The 17462-nt window shown below is 45.5% G+C and overlaps 1 protein-coding gene across 4 annotated transcripts in view; it reads right to left on the bottom strand.

Moving 5' to 3' along the window:
• The window catches only part of Slc9a6 (solute carrier family 9 member A6), a 71298-nt gene that overhangs the window by 49851 nt on the left and 3985 nt on the right, over positions 1-17462 (bottom strand). The window contains exons 1-2 of one of the 4 annotated variants that reach the window (XM_013350501.2): positions 16069-16083; positions 9054-9278 (exon numbers count right to left, since the gene is read on the bottom strand). In XM_013350501.2, coding sequence (XP_013205955.1) covers positions 9054-9222 — 169 coding nt within the window. In that variant the 5' untranslated portion in view covers positions 9223-9278; positions 16069-16083. Of the gene's footprint in view, positions 1-9053; positions 9382-9419; positions 9481-16068; positions 16084-17462 lie in introns of those variants that run through there. The other 3 variants (XM_005358487.3, XM_026784758.1, XM_005358485.3) reach the window with 3 other exon arrangements.

Here is a 17462-nt window from a genome sequence, read left to right as displayed (position 1 = left end):
AATTCACAGAAATCTGCTGCCTCTGCCTCCCAAGTATTGGGATTAAAGGCGTGGGCCACGACCACCCACAAGGTAAACATATATGTTCCCTGTGTTATTTTCAAAGCACACATACATAGGAGATCAAGTAATATATATTTAATAAATGGCAAAGTAAATCTATTATTTATAAATTGATTGAATTCTTCTACTACTGAAATGTCAGAATTAAAGTTTAAAATACCCAGCTCAAAATCAATACATCAAAGAAAAGTCCTGATTCTGGTCCTATGTGATCAGCATTCAGGCTTTACTCCTACACATATTCAGATACACACAATTGTCTGCCTTCTATAAAACTGTGCTGATAAACTGCAATGCTTAATGACAGTTTTACTGAGATAGGATTCTAATGCTATAAGGCTTAGTCTTTTGAACACAATTCAATGGTCTTTAGTATATTCACAAATTGTATATTCAAAGTGTAACTCAATCACCACTACTTCAAGAACATTTTCAATGCCACCAAAATTTTAGGATACTCCCTACTCCCCTATCCCCAAACTCTAGCCTTTGGTTCTTTTTACCTTTTAAAAAATTGAGTACGTATAGATGTGTACACACATACATACGTGCACAAATATGGACATCTGTGTAGTAGAGATTAACATTGGGTGTCTTCCTTAGTCAATCTTCTATTGTTTGAGACAGGGCCTTTCCCTGAGCCTATACCTTACTGATTTTGGCTAGACTAGGTAGCCAGTGAGCTCCAGAGACCTACCTATCTCTGCCCCCCTCCCGCCATAGAGCTGTGCTTGAACACACATGCCACCATGCCTGCTGTTCCTTGGGTGAGGGCCCAAACTCAAGTTCTCATGCTTTTACAGTAAGTAGTTTATGACTAATTTATCTCTAGACCTATAAGCTCCAGCTCTTAGAAGTCAAAAATCTACTTTTCATCTCTATGGATTTGCCTATAGTGGACATTTCATATAAATGAAATCCTATAATGTATGACCTCTTGTGCTAGCTTCTTTCACTTAGTATATAATATTGGACATTCACCTTTGTTGTAGATGCAAACTGCCAACTTACCTTCTCATAGTCTTTTATTGTGACTGGTCACCCATTCATTTAAGATGCAAACTGCCAAATTAGCAAGATACATCCCCAGGGTTCACAGATGAAAATAATGTCCATTTCAAAGAGTTCTCAGTCCAGTTAGCAAAAAAAACCCCAATTTTAACAATTGTAATGCAACACACCCATATACAAGATGCCTTAAATTACAGAAAAGAGATATTTAACCAAGTCTAAGGGAATGGGACATTAGAGGGTTTTCCAGCAATGTCACCTAAGTAACTAATATCATTACCAGGTAGAGGTATAGTAGAATATATATCCACTCAAGGAATAACAGAACATGACTGGTAAGAGTAATTAGTGTGGCTCCAATATGAGCCGACAAGAGGTGAAGTCCGGAAGATCTGCAGGGACTAAATCATAAAAAACAACAGGTGTGCTGAAAAGGGGGAGGTGGACTTTAATGCCCTGAAGTAAAAAGAAATCACTGAAGAGCCCTAAGTGTGAGCTTGACATTAGCGTTCTATTTTAAAAGCTTGGTCTAGACTCGAGAGGGTCTAAATGGCTGTCTAGGTGAACACTGCAATCATTAGGCAATAAGAGCTTTGGACCTCATTTAAGAGAGTAATGCCAGAAGTGGGGGTCGTTGGAAGATAGTCTGTTTTCGAGAGCTTTGGTGGCCAAGTAGAATAGGCTAGGGAGAATGAGGTGAAAGACTAGAGGAGCTTTAATGGACTTGACAATGAGGTGGTTATGCTGGCCTGAGCATCCAGATGGAAAATAAAGCTATTTAATGAAGTGAGAACACACGGAGAGAATGGATTTGTAGGGGTGAAAGTCCAAGTTCGTTTTTAAAATACTTTTATTTGTATGTGCACATCTGTCTGTCACATACGCACAGGTGCCCACAGCGGACCAGAGGAAGGCATCGAGTGGCCTGGAGCCTTAATGTCAGCAGTTGGGAGAAGCCTGACATGGGTGTTGGGAGCTAAGATCCCTCTGAAGAGGAGCAAGTGCCATTAACTGCTGGGCATCTCTCCCGTCCCCAAGTTTAGTTTCAAACATGTTGAGTTTCATCTGAGGATGTGGAGTCTAGAGCACAAGTAGAGAGCCTCAACTTAGTGATCAGTTAGGAAAGTTTAGGTACATATATGAGATGACCAACTGAGAGCAAAAAGTACGGGAAGAAGACTACAGCTGTCAGTCCTGTGTTTGCTCCGTTAACAACTACCATGGAGGGGCCAACAGGAACCGACAAACTGATAATGAACCTAAGGAGGAAAACCAAAGGAATAGGAAGAAATACATGGTGGCTAAAAATTCAGGAAGAAGCAGAAATTTTCATTTTTTGAGGAAATGATGAAAATTATCAATTGCTACAATAAAATGTTAAATAATTAGGGAGGGAGAAATCTCCTCTGGGTTTAGCAACCAGGAAGGTATAGGTCGCCTTGATAAGAAGCCAGACCAGAGGAGGGAGGAATGAAACAGAATCAGGGGGATATACAGAGAATCGTTCTATCGCTCAACTCTTCTGAGGCTTTCTTCTGGCATCAGATGGGAATTAACAGAGATCCGCAAACAGACCATGTGAGGAGAGTAAGGGACTGTGGAGCACTGGGCACTAAATGGGATGTCTCTATCAAACTTGGCCCTACAGGCTCAGAGACCTATGAAGAAAGATTGTAAGAGGGGAGGTGGCAGATGACTCCAAGCAAATAGCATCTTGTATACACACTAACAGCTACTCATATGAACTGACAGAGACCAGGACAGCAGGCACGAGTCCTGCATGAGCTGAAAGCAGACAAAATCCTAACACTAGGAAGAAGTGGACACATAGTCTCACCCAATCAAGAAGCTATTTGCAACTGATCCCTGCTGGGAAGGGGAAATCAGTTTTCTCCAGTGAGTGTCACTGAGCTGTCACTCACACTGAGGGCAGGCCCCATGCCCAGGAGTAGTTAACCAACCCAAAATAGACTCCCTGTTTCATTTTTTTAGGTGGGGGAGACTTCGTTATTTTTTATCTTACTGGGGTTTTGTGTATTTGCTTTGATTTTTTCTTTGTTCTTCTGAGTGAGTGAGAACACAAAGCTGGGAGAGTAGGGAACGGGGAAATCTCAGAGGAGTTCAGGAAAAAGAAATATGATCAAAATATATTACGTGAAAAAAGTTAAGTAAAAAAAAAGAAACAGGGCTGTAAAAGCAGTAGCTGGTAGGGAAAGGGACAGAGAAAATATCAATCTGAAAAATATTCGCCAATGCTCAGATCTGAAAATGAAGATTCACTTTAAAATCTCCTGCCTCTCCTGGATTGGTGGGGCATATCTTGCAGCAAGAGCAACAGGCAGTGGAAAGCGCTGAGTTTAAAGCCCAGCATATTAATACAAACCAGTGGTACAAAAACAACTGGGCGTGGTGGAGCGCACTGTAAGGCACGATCTTGAGTTTAGACAAACCTCTATATGATGAAAGAAAGGAAGCTGGGAAAGGGACTGAGCCACAGGGCAGGGGAGAGTGAAGGAGAAGGGCCAGAGAAAGGGTCATGAGAGAGGAGGATGAATGTCATGGCTGGTTAGCAGCCATCCTTGATAGCCATAACCAGGAGGGAAGAAAGGCTGCATCCATGTAGTTCCTCTGTGTAGGTGACACAGAGACAACCGTTCTCTCCTGAGGAGCTCAGTAAAAGTTATCCCTTTGCATTTACATGTTAAAAGATCACCAGTTAGCTACTGTAAATATTACCAACAGAAGCATAAATTCTTTCCAATGCAAGAAAGAGTGTCCACTGGCTTCTCTGCATGCCTGAACCCACACTGAAATAGCAGGTGCCCGGATTAAGCACTTGGGCAGATTTAAAACACACACCTTGGACAATAAAACAACAGCATAAAGAACAATTACTTATGCTGGAAACAAGACAGGCATTTCATTATAGCAGATGGAAAACTGGAATTTCTCTGGAAAAAGTTGACAGATCAACTAAATTCGAGTTCTGTAAAAGGTCAAATCCTAATCATGGAATTAAAGCAATTCCCAGTAAAGAGGACAGTCACAAAAGAGTGCTTTGTCTAGAAGATAAGGCAGAAACGGTTAGCATCCTACACATATGGAGGGGTAGAATACATCGCTAGTATAAAATTTAAATTAATAACAGGTGACAAGAGCAGTTTTCACAAACAGAAGCCTAGCCTGCCTGTGCATTCACGATCTACTTGTGCTGAAAATGCTCCTAAGGATGAGGAACTCGGCAGCACCTGACCCACTGTCGGCTTCTCTAGATAATGCAACACGGCTTCCTCAGCAACCCCAGCCCTGTCTCCCTGCCTACTGCACCTGAAAACCCTGCTGTTCAAAAGTATGGGCGTAATATCACTGAAGAACGAAGTGTAGTCAGAGCTGACAACACTGTCCACATCTTCAGAAGTGTTTGGGGACAGTAAGATGACTCAGCTGCTAAGAGTTTGCCACAGAAGCCTAATGACCTGAGTTCAAGCACTGGAAAACTGACTCCACAAAGTTAGCCTCTTACCTCCAACATGCACTGTGCCGTATGCGTGCCTGCACTCACCAACACACAATGCAAACATGCACACTCACCAATAATAATACTAATACTACTACTACTACTACTACTAATAATAATAATAATGATAAACTCCTGTAGTCCCAGCACTCAAGAGACAAAGGAAGAATTACAGCAAGTTTGAGATTAGTCGGGGCTAATCAGTGAGACCTTGTCTCAAAATAAAGAGTAAATGAGGATTTTGAAGGTGTAGTTCAATGACAGGATGCTTATTCTCGCATGAGTCGGGTCCTGGGTTCAATGCCCAGGGCCTCCTAGTGAAAGTGAGTATGCGTTCATAAAATCATCAATAACTTGTTTCAAAACTGCTGCTAGAGAAGGCTGGAGAGGTGGCTGCGTGGTTTAAGAGCGCTGCTTCTCAGGCAGAGAGCCCAGGATTGATTCCTAGCAGCCACATGGAGGCTCACAACCATGCGAACTCCAGCTCCAGGGGATCTGATACGATCTTTAGCCTCTGAGGGCAATGCATGCATGTGCTACACAGACACATATGCAGACAAAACACTCATATAATAAAAAATAAAATCTTTTAAGAGAACATTGTTAATTCTGTGACAATGACTGCATGCATTTCAAGACAGCAAAGAAAGTCAAAACTTTTACTGACATTCATTGTGATTTACTGGCTTAAAAAGGGAGGGGGCTGTTAAACCAGACAGACTCTTTTAATCCTGACTCAACAAATGCTATCAAGCAGATCATTTACCCTCTCTGAGGCCTAATTTCGTCTACTGTAAAATGAGAAAGATAATAGTACCCATATGACAGAGTTGCTATGAGGTTTAAATGAGATGCTACTTAAACGTGAATAATACAGTCTCACACACTGTAATGTGCAATAAACACTAGCTATTTAGTCACTAGATTGTACTACTTTGAGGGCAGGGAATGTGGCACCTACCTACCTTTTTCATCATATGCCACCCATCACAGACATTGAAGAAAGGTTTACCGATAGAGCAATAGTTAATCGTATGACTTAACCAAACAAGATTCCCTAAGGCAAAACAAATATTTTACTGTCATTTGCTTCTTATTTGTAAGCACACGCAGTGAGTGATCACTTTTCAGACTTAATTAACTAGCTCAACAATGTCTACTAACAGTGACTCACTCTAGAGCTTCCTAAGAAAACTAGCCCAGTGAATAAAACACGTGGGAGCATCGATGCTGTGTTTGCAGGGGATGGGGAAAAGGCTCAGTTGGAAATGTGCTTGCCGTGTAAGCACGGGAATCTGAGTTGGGATCCCAAGAACCCATGTAAAAACAGGGTTACAGCAGAGTGCTTCCGTAATCCTGGTGCTACCGACATGGAAACGGGAAGATTCATAGGGGTTTGCTGGCCGGTTATTCTAGACAAATCCATCAACTCTGGGTTCGGTGAGAAGCCCTGTCTCAAAAAATAAGGCAGACAGTGACTGAGGAAGCCACTCACTGTTGAGCTCTGTTTTGCATGACGCACCTCCACTGCACACACAGAGGAGCCTGGGTGTTTTGTTGTTTTCTTGTTTTTCTTTGTTTGGTTTTTGAGACAGGACTTCTCCATGTAGCCCTGATTATCCTGGCACTCACTCTGTAGACCAGGCTGGCCTCAAACGCATAGAGATCCACCTGCCTCTGCCTCCTGAGTGCTGGGATTAAAGGTGTGCACCACCGCCTGGATAAGAATCTGTTTTTGAAAGCCGGGCGGTGGTGGTGCACACCTTTAATCCCAGCACTTGGGAGGCAAAGGCAGGTGGATCTCTGTGCGTTCGAGACCAGCCTGGTCTACTACAAGAGCTAGTTCCAGGACAGGCTCCAAAACCACAGTGAAACCCTGTCTCGAAAAAACAAAAAACAAAAAAAAAGAATCTATTTTCGAGACAGGGTTTTGCTGTAGCTATCAAGTCTGTCCTGGAACTAGCTCTTACAGCTCAGGTTGACCTTGAACCTACAGAGGTTTGCCTGCCTCCCCCGCCCCCCCCCACCCAGTGCTGTGATTAAAGGTGTGTACCACCGCCTAGCTAAGAATCCGTTTTCAAGACAGGGTTTCGCTGTAGCTCTGAGTCTGTCCTGGAACTAGCTCTCGTAGATCAGGTTGGCCTTGAACCCACAGAGGTCTGCCTGCTCCTGCCTCCAGAGTGCTGGGATTAAAGACCCACACCACCACCGCCCAGCTACTAGAGCAATTATTAAATATCTATATTACAGTCTAGAAACTGACTACATAATTGACTTAAATCTACTTTCCGTTTGGCTGTTTTAAGATAGGGTCTCCCTCTGCAGCCCAGAAGGGCTCCAACTTGCTATACTCTTGCCTGTTTCCTGAGTTTAGTGATCACCACACCCAGCTGTGGTTTAAGCTTTTTACCCTTGCTTCTTACAAAGATAAAAGAGGTAGGCATGGTGATATAAGCCTGTCATCTTGACACTAGGGAGGCAGAAGCGAGACTGCCATGGGTTTAAGACCAGCCTAGGCTACATAGCAAGAACCACCTCTATCAGTCAATTAAAAACACAAACAACATTTTTCTGAGTAGTTACATAGTGAAACTGATATTACAACTAGATCGCCATCCAGCTGAAGCTTAGATGTACAGAAATTCTCTTTTCACCTAGAAATGGAACTACAGATACACAGTAACACAACAGCTATGATGGTGCAAGAGCTATAGAAGAGGTAAATGCAGCTTCAGAACTCGGTCTGTTTTCCCATGGCCCAAGAGCCGAGAAGATGATTTTTTTCATTTATTTTTAAAAACCTAAAGATTTAAATGTTAAAATATAATTATTTATACTTTATGTGTATGCACGCTTTGCCTACATGTATGTTGCTGTAGTATGTGTATGCACTACCCACAGTCCGGAAATATGTATCGAATCCCCTAGAACTGGTGTTACAGATGGCTGCGAGCCACCTTGTGGGGGCTGGGAATCAAACCAGGGTCCTCTGCAAGAGCAGCCAGTACTCTCTTGCCCAGTGATCCTTCTTTCTCTGGCCCCCTCCCCCTTTTTTGCATTTTTTAATTTTGCAAAGAGAAAAAAAAACAGAAATTAAAATGTAATATGAATGCCCTTAAAATCAATGATCTTTATTATCTAGCCCTTTTAAAAATGCCAATCCCTGGTCTTAAGTCTGGATTTACTGGAAGGGGATGGGGGCTGCATGGAAAAATACCTTTTAGTGCCAAACCTTCATATACCTATCTTCAAATCTTAGAAACAACCCTCTATAACCCTCTATAATTCAAGACTCTACCCAATGAAGATAATCTTCACACATTACTGCACAGACAGGACTGTTTGTCTGCCCTCATCTCTTCAGCCATACCCTCCTAGGCAGATATGAGACCATCAGCAATATCTTCTTTCCCCCCCTCGCAAGGTTAGAGCATTGCTCAAAATGCTTCTAAGCCCATGGCTTGATTTTCCTTTCTTGCCCCCCTCTGTGTGTGTGTGTGTGTACATGTGTGTGTGTGTGTGCACGCGCGCACGTGTGTGTATCATGTGCCCCACCACGCACAGAAAAATAACCTCAAAAGAACGCACACTGAGACTCAAGAATCAAAATCATTTACACAGCCATTGGTCAATAACCTCATGCTAACGGCAAGTCACCCCTATACATAACCGTGAAGATTCTTAATTACTATTTGGCTGAACTGTTCTCATCATATCGTATGTAACATGCTGCTTGAAGAACCTTAACTCTCACTCCTCCTCAGTTTCATAAGCCTGACTCCTAATGATCAACCCTAGGTCTCCCCATCAGGTATCACAGGTATAATATAATAAATAGGACGACATTTAAAATGTCCTGAGCCTTCTGTAGCGTACTTCAGGTTTTGATTTTGCGTGGGTTCCACTGGAGTAAGGTTATCGTCTGCATCTGGAAAGGAGGCATAGCAAAAGCTGGGCAATGAGTAAAGGTCGCCTCTGGTTCCAAATGAATGCCAGATGCTGCCAGTACAGCTACTACTGCAGCTTCAATGAACCTTAAACAAACTGACACCCTAGAGACAGACTACAAGGATGTCTTCCCCTCCCCCCCGCCCCAAGCCCCATCCTAGCCACCGCACCCGACTCCCTTTCCCATCTTCAACACCCACCTTTACTGGTGCCCAGCTTGGTAGGCAGAGGGGTGCAGAGGAAAAAGGGGGTGGGGTCGGAGGCAAAAACAGCAAGGAGAGCAGAGAAAATGGGGAAGCGAGGCTGAGAAGGAGGTAAGAAAAACGGGGGGCGTAGCAGAAATAAAGGGGGGGGGATGAGCCAGAGAAACCCAGGACGGTTTAAGACGAGGCGGAAAATGAAATGAGAAGGGGAGCATAATGTAGGCCGAGCAGGACTAGGACAGGAGGAGAAGCAGTCGGCAGGCAGAGAAAGGGATAGTACCAGTAAGGGGACAGGGGTCCAAGACACTTACCGTAAATCATAGCAAGGCCAGTTTCATGCAGGAAGCGGGCCCGGCGGTGCTTGAAGAGCCAGATCGTCAGAATGGTGAGGGTGAGTAGCAGGATGAAGATGAGCAGGTTGGCGCTGTCCTGCCGGTGGCTCTCCTCCGCCTGCTTCTCGGACACGATCTCCTCGTCCATGGCTCTTGTCGTTCCCCGGGAGCCGTCCGAAGCCCCGGTCCAGCCAAAGAGGCTCGCTGCGAAGAGCAACCAGAGGGGCCGCATAAGCGGACGCGCCCTGGGCCGGCAGACGCCTCGGCGAACAGGCGCCAGCCGCCAGCTGCGCCGAGGCACAGCCATGTCTTCCCCCCCATCCCCCACCCCGCCCCACTCCTCACCCGCAGCCGCCCGCGGTGGGACCACTCCCCGAGGGCTCACGGGAAAGGGGCGGGGCTGCAGCTGAGCAGGCGGTGCAGGCACCGCCCCGCGCAGCCTCCACTCTTAAAGGGACCGCCACAGCTCCCGCCTGCGCGTCACCATTCCTTTGCTGCTCTGCCCACCTAAGGGTACACCTAGAGCTCGAGATCTGTCCGAATTTAACCCACGTAGAAAACACTACGGAAGAAACATGGACCCAGTGTAATCAGATGCCGACTGTGCGCTCTTTACTTTGATTCTATTCTGACAGCTGGGAAGGGGACAGGAATCCATCTTCATAACCCATCTGGATATCGTCCCCCAGCGTCTCTTAACAGGATAAGAAGTTGTCCCCTTGGGAGTGGCCTCAATCTCCAGCTCTGTAATTTAATGGGAATCCCCTTATTCTGTCATTATTGGGGGGAAAACACAGTAAGAGTTCGTAAAAGAACTCACACAAAGGCATGGATCATATTATTGAGTTTTCTTTAGCAGTCAAAGCTTGATATATGTCATCTCCTGGGTCAGAAAGGAATACAGAGCTTCATCAGCCTTTCAAAAGGATAGTCAACCAAGTTTGTGCTCAGATTTCCCTCCTCCCAGAAGCACCTCCCTCCCTCTGGGGAGAAATCTGGTGGTAGAGGCTATTTCCCTCTCCTGTTGTTCTTTTAGATTGCCATTTAAGGCAAGTGTCACCAGTTCTTTGACTCCCTACCTGTCACCCCCCCCCCACACACACACACACACAACTGCCCCAGAGAAATTTCTGTGTAGTCCCCTGGACTCACAAGGCAAGATTTTCATAGTTCACCTCCATAGCTGAGTTGTGTTTGGGAACCTCTACAAAAAGTCTCCATACTTGCAGGCGCACTCCTTAGGGGGTTTTGAGCTCTAGACTTTCACTTCTACATAAATCTGCTACAAGTCTCAAGCCCTGGCCTATCAGCAAGCATTCAGGCCTCTACCTGTGAAGTATACACTGAGTCTCTCCTGTAAAGGAGCTAATTCTTCCCCTTATGAATATGTCTCCTTCCTCAAAGCTTTCAGAGATCACTAGTATTACTATCAATCTCAGCCTGGCCATTTTGTGTAAAAAGTCCCATCCTGAAAGCTTTTCTCCTCGTCACTAACAAACCCTTTAAGCTCTGAGAGGATAGTGAGACTTCAGAGAGAGAAAACCAACTCTAGAATGGTGGTTCTGGTCGACAGGCCAGGAATTTTCCCAGCAGTAACTGCCCATCCCTATTAGTAGCTGGGGCGGTCTGTCTTCCCAAGACACCTCAGGACTCGTCCTTCCACTGACTCCAGTCCAATCGCACTTCCCTGTTCACACCAGGCTAGGCCTGTTACATGGGCAAGAAACCCAGGCCAGGAGCCGCTGTGCTCGCTGCAGCACTGGCTGGATGTCCCTGAACACCTGAAAGGCCAGACCTCCTTTGAGCAAATCCACTCACCCCAAGGTGATTCTGCCTGTCCACAAAACCACTTTCTGATGAGCGTCTGGATCTTAAGAACGGAGGAGCCACAGGTTTGTTTGCTTGACCACAGTGAACAAACCTCTTCCAGCCCCGGACCACCACCAGTTTCCATGGCCCCAGCAACTCAATACCCTGCCCATCTGTAGACTCTAGAGAGCCCAGCTCCAGGAGAGACTACACAGCGCCAACTCGGCCAACAGTCAAAGCCATGGACTTAGGCTTCCCTCAGAATGTGCCTCTCTCTCTCTCTCTCTCTCTCTCTCTCTCTCTCTCTCTCTCTCTCTCACACACACACACACACACACACACACACACACACACACTGTTCCCACCTCTCATTCCCAGCTCCATTTCTCTTCATTACTGCCACCCGTGCCAGTGCGAGTCCACGTCAGGTCAGCGTGTTCTGTGCAGTACTTTCCCAGCTCCCCCCGCCCCACCTCCCCCTGCAAGGGACAGTTCTCGTGGTCCCCTCCATTTCCTTGCCCTGAAGCAGTTTCAAGTGGAGGTGGTTCACTTCCTCACAACCTTCCTGTCCTACATGACAACATGTGTGTCTTGCTCGAGTGCCTGCACCATCACACCATGTATCATGTAGCCTAAGGGAGCTGCCGCTCTGCCTCCTCCTTACTCTTCAGAGCCCTGACTCCTCCACCCTTCATGGGAAGCTGTCACCTTCTCTTTCCTTGTTTTCGCCACCTAACCACTTCCTGGTCACTCCTACACATCCAGCATACTTGTGAGTCTGGTTTATAGGCTTTTCTGGCTTCCTCTCAGCTCTTCCACCACCCTTGAGGGACTCCAGAAATCAGTCAGACAACTCAGAATTCAGCCTTGCTTGTTTTCACTGAGAAACTCAAAGCATTCTGGGAAGCTCCTACCCTCCAATTGATGAACTATCACATCCATATCTTTCCATCCTTCCTCCCCTTCAGCTTCCTGTAAAAGGTGTTTCCTCCTCCTTTAGAAACCTATTCCCTCATCCAGCTCATCCCTTCACTTCCTTTCTACCAGAAGCCACTCTAAGCCACCCTCCACCCCCACCTCGTCCGGTGACTCCTTTTCTGTCCCCTGCTACTCTGTCAACAGGCCCAGGTATCGTCCTTCAAGCTTCCCCATTAATGATTGCACCACCGTTTCTCGTCTTGCTGGAGAGATAAGCATCTCAAAAGCATTTCTATCCTTTCTGTGATCATATCCCTTAGTGTGGGGTATTAGCAAAGATCAGATGACAGCCTGGGACCCAAAAGACACCTGTCGTCTGCTTTTATGACTGGAAGCTAAGAACAGTTCTGACATTTTTTTTCAGTTCTGACATTTTTAAATGCTAATTTAAAAAAGCCCCAAGTGAGTATTCTGTGATGTGACAGCAGCAGAAATCAAGATTTCCGTGTCTCTCCATGGTGGAGCAGTGGGAAAAGTGTCGCTCTTTGTTTGCCTATGGTTTATGGCTGTTTTTCTGTAACAAGGGCAGAGTTGGGTAACTTTGAAAGAGGCTTGGGGGCCCACAAAGCCTAAGGTATTTGTTATCTGACCCTCTGTTGGAAAAGTTTGCCCTTCTGCCTTCATCCCTGTCAATCATTCCCCCACACTCCGATGAGACAGCACTTTCTGAAGTTCCACTCTGCTTGTGTAGGTCACACCCTTGCTCCAGATCCTTCCAGTGCCCCCACTTTAGTTCTGGCCCCTCAACATGGGGACATCTTTGGAGCACTGTGGCTCCAGGCTGTTTCTTCACTGGTATAGCCTGTGCTTCCCTGATAGATTTTACTCCAGATATTCTGAAACAAAAAATATTCCACCTTGTAGTTCCACGAGTGTTTCGTGTGCATCTCCTATGTGTTTCCATGCGTTCCTCCTGCTTGAATGGGCCTACAGCCCCTTCTTTCCAAAATTAACTTCTACTTGGCTGGAAAAGCTCGGATTAAAGGTCCCAAAAGTCACCAAACTGAGTTAGGGGCTCCTAATCCTAAGGGCTCTGAATCCCCTGGGCAAATCTCTATCCTAGCTCTCCTGATACATTAGCATATTCATTTTCTAAGATCATAAATGTCTCCTGCACCAGCACCTAGCACAAAACTTATCCAAAATAAGCGCCCCGGGGCCAGCAGGGTGACTTGGTGGGTAAAGACATATGCCAATAAGCCTGACTCACATGGTGGGAGGACAAAACTGACTCCTGCAAGTTGTCCCATGGTCTCCACACATGAACCATGGCACACACCCACACACACATGTACACATATGCATACAGAAGAAAACGTGAAATGTATTCAATAACGCATATCATATCAATGCATCGATAGGGCTCTCTTGAATTTCAGCGAGTGCAAAGGAAATCCTCAGGTTTACAGATGGCGTTAAATGTCCATGGGAACACAGACTCAATTCAAGGATAAACTGAAAGAGGACTTTGTAATACCAGGTACACGGTAAGGACTCAGTAAATACTTGATAACAGAAAAGCACCGATAAGTTTTGCCGTGCTCGGCACAATCTTTAGTTCCCTGGACGTGCCTGATAAACAGTGGGTTAACTAATTCATGCACTTGGAGAAAGGTGGGGAAGTTTGGTTAGAGTCACGTTACAGAAGATCTACAACGCAACTGAAATGTTTAAATCGTCCATTTCCGCAATCAAAAGTCTCCCCGGTTTAGGTTTGGCAGAAGAAAAGGAAATAAATTACATGCAACGAGATGAGCACTGGGAGGTCAGCTAAGAGTTTAGGAAAGTAGTTGCCCATGGTGACACAAGCCTGCCATGCCAGGGCTCAGAAGGCTGAGGAGGGAGCAAGAAACTTTTGAGGCCTGCCTGTGTCACACAGGGAGCTTCTATGCCCTCTTCAAGTCAGTCACTTTTCTGTCATCGAGACAAATGCCGTGAGCAAACACAACTTAATGGAGAGAGCGTTTCTTTTGACTTAGCATTCCAGAGGGATACCAGCCCACCATGCTGGGGAGGCACAGCAGCAAGCAGCAGACATGACAGCAGCAACGGGGACTAGGAGCACATCTTCAAAGAGAGGTCATATTGGAAGGAGGGCGGGACTACATAATCTGACCCCCATGACATACTTTTCCCACCAAGGCCGCACCACCTAAACCACTCCAAACAACACCACCAACTTGGAACCAAATAGTCAAATACCCAAGCCTATGGGGAACACTTCTCACTCAAGAAACCATAGCCTCCTACCAAAAATGAGGAAAAAATAAAACCGAAGTAGTGCCAAGGTGCTACAGGGTCTCAGTGTACTGTATGATGTAGGAATAAAGTGGCAAGCTGATACGGTGTAGATGGCTAAGGAGCAGGTCAGTGCACATGCTCAGCATACGCAAGGCCCTGGGTTCGATCCCTAGCACTGCCAAAAAGAAAAAAAAACACTGAAAAAGGACTTCATGGCTTTGAGTCTGCATAACTGGAAAACACAGACCTGTGTGCAGCAATAATAGGAAGTCATAAGGCTGAACCTGGCTACGCACAGGCTTGATGTAAGAAGCTGGTGGGAACCCAGGCATGGTGACACATAACTATAATCCCAGCACACAGAAGGCTGGGGCAGGAGAATTGTCACAAATCTGAGGCTAACCTGTGTTACATTTATCCCAGGCCAGCCAGGGATAAATGACAATAAGGCCCTGTTCCCCTCCCTCAAAAAAAAGGGAGAGTGGTGGGAAATCCACATGCAGATATTGGAGTAGGCAGTTAGAAACGTAGCTTGATGCTCAGGACCAGCGATAGATTCGGGAGCCCTCTGCTCAGTATGGAAGCTGTGGGAGGTCCTGACTTTTCCCAAGAACAGAGGGAGGGCATCATGAGCTGTCCTGAGGCAATAATAAAGTGAATGCTAGAGAAGTCATAGCTACATTTTGAATCCAGCATAAACATGCAAAAGTTTTCACACAATTTATTTCCTCATGTGACCATCCTAACGTGAAGAAAAAAAGTAAGATTTTTTTCAGTGTCATTAGGGAGGCTCTCTGAAATGCACGCTTGTATTAACCTCATACAAGTAACCTAGGTTACTTTATGCAGATGCATCAGTAAAGTCCTGAGAGATACACCCAATCTAGAAATGGTCACAAGAATTCAAATATCAAAGGGTCAGCACTCAAGAAGCAGAGGCAGGCAGATCTAGGCCGGCCAGAGTCACACAGTCAGACCCTGTCTCAAAAAAAACCGTAATCAAATGGGAGAAGCGACTGATTTAATGGGATCGGGAACCTCTTTAGTCTGGAAAAATAGAAGGATCAATAATAAATAATAATAATGGGAGTTAGGGAAATGGTGCAGTCAGTGGGGAAAATACTTACTGCACACGCAAGAAGATCTTAGTTCGTATACCCAAGGCATACAAAAGGCTAGATGTGATAACACAATCTGTAATCCCAGTATTGCTCCAGCAAGAGGGGAGGGAGGCAGAGACTAGGGAATCTCTGGATGCTCAAGGGCTAACTAGTCTAGGGCACACAGCAGCAAACAAGGAGATCCTGTACCAAACAGGATCTCTACTCAGATTTGGTAGAGAGTGGAGACCAACGCCTGGGGTTGTCCTTTGACCTGCACTCGCCTGTACTCATACCCACGAACACAACACACACACACACACACACACACACACACACACACACACACATTAAAACAATAATGGGGATTAAGAGATTGTTCGGCAGGTAAAGAAAGCACTTGCTGTATAATCATGAGGATCTGAGTTTGAGCCCCAGAACTGACATAAAGATGGAAGGAGAGAACCATCTCCATGAACTTGTGCTCTGATCTCCACATCTGTACCATGGCACACATGGCACACAAGCTCCACCCTCCCCCAATGTCATACATCCAGAGTGATAGTAAAGTAACAATAAATATAAAATTGAGGCCTGGAGACATGGCTTTGTAATTAAGAGTGCGTATTGTTCTTCCAGAGAACCTGAGTTCAGTTCCCAGCCCCCACATTAGGCAGCTCCTCACAACCATCTTGAACTCCAGCTCTGGGGAGACACTGGTCTTCTGACCTCTGTAGGCACCTGTACTTATGTGCACATACCCAGCCACACATCCACACAGGCATAATTTTAAAAATAAATGTTTTTTAACTAATAAAACAATAGTCAACATTCACCGAGTGCTTACAGTGTGTGAGACTACTCACCACTCACAGGCAGCAGCACGCTCAGCTCTGACAATGGCCCTATAAATGAGCATTGTGGCTAGCCTCAAGTTACAGGTGACGGAAATGAAGCGCAGAGATCAGGCACTCCTCCAATTTCCCAGATGTAGAGGAGGAAAATCCAGGGTCTAAACTCAGCCCAGTCCAGGGTACATGCTCTAGAAAACGATTGTAGTCTAAGTAATTCAGCAAACAAATCTCAAAGCCACGAAGTCACGTAAATACAATTTTAAAATTGGATTCTCAAGCTGGGCGTTGGTGGTGTGCACCTTTATTTCCCAGCACTCGGGAGAGGCCCGGATCTCTGTGAGTTCAAGGCCACAGAGTAAGTGTGGTCTACAGAGTAAGTTCCAAGACAGCCAGGGACTACACAGAGAAACCCTGTCTTGAAAAAACAAACAAAACAACAAAAATGGAAAAGGTTGGATTCTCAAAATACCAAGGTGCTACTTAATCTTTTGAGATACATGTTTTGTTGTTTCTCATTTGAATTTCTTACAAGTACACACTATGCCTGTAAAAAGAAAATAAAAGGATGCAACATCAATTTTGAAAATGCTAGTTTCCTACAGAGAGCTTCAATACAGGGACCTGGATTCTAGTTCTGGCCTCTAGGGAGCTGCCTAGGGCCACCAGAAGCTGCCTGTAGAAAGGCGTGAGCCCTGATAAGGGCTACACATCTGCCTGGCTCAAGGATAAAATGTGTTGAAGGGATTCTGCTTCTCCTGATTTTTGCTATTGTTTTAAAAAAATGTGTGAATTCTTCTCTGGCAGATCCTGTACACGTCTTGCATGATGGATGTGTTAGGGAAAACCTATGTGGATGTGTGGCAGAGCTGCCTGTCTGAATGATTCAGTTTCTGCTGTTTTATTGATCTGATTCCTTCCCTGAGAAAGGTCTATGCAATTCCTTGCTTGCTGATAAGTCCGAGAAGTGGGGAGGATAGGAGGAAGGAAAGGAGAAGGGCAGACAGTTAGACAGAGCAGGCAAGCAGGTTAGTGTGCCTAGAAGGCTATAGAATCCTAGAATCTGTTATCCAGAGATATAGTTCTAGATATAAATGGCTTTAAAAAGTTTTCTTAAAATCTTTAATTCAGGCCGGGTGGTGGTAGTGCAGGCCTTTAATCCCAGCACTCGGGAGGCAGAGGCAGGAGGGTGTCTGTGAGTTCGAGGCCAGCCTGATCTACAAGAGCTAGTTCCAGAACAGGCTCCAAAGCTACAGAGAAACCCTATCTCAAAAAACAAAACAAAAAAAAGGGCTGGAGAGATGGCTCAGTGGTTAAGAGCATTGTCTGCTCTTCCAAAGGTCCTGAGTTCAATTCCCGACAATCACATGGTGGCTCACAACCACCTGTAATGAGGTCTGGTACCCTCT

Source organism: Microtus ochrogaster, chromosome X, assembly GCF_000317375.1.
Source record: "Microtus ochrogaster isolate Prairie Vole_2 chromosome X, MicOch1.0, whole genome shotgun sequence".
Taxonomy (NCBI): domain Eukaryota; kingdom Metazoa; phylum Chordata; class Mammalia; order Rodentia; family Cricetidae; genus Microtus; species Microtus ochrogaster.
Note: the sequence above shows the minus strand (reverse complement) of the source record. Positions and strands in the feature narration are given on the sequence as shown.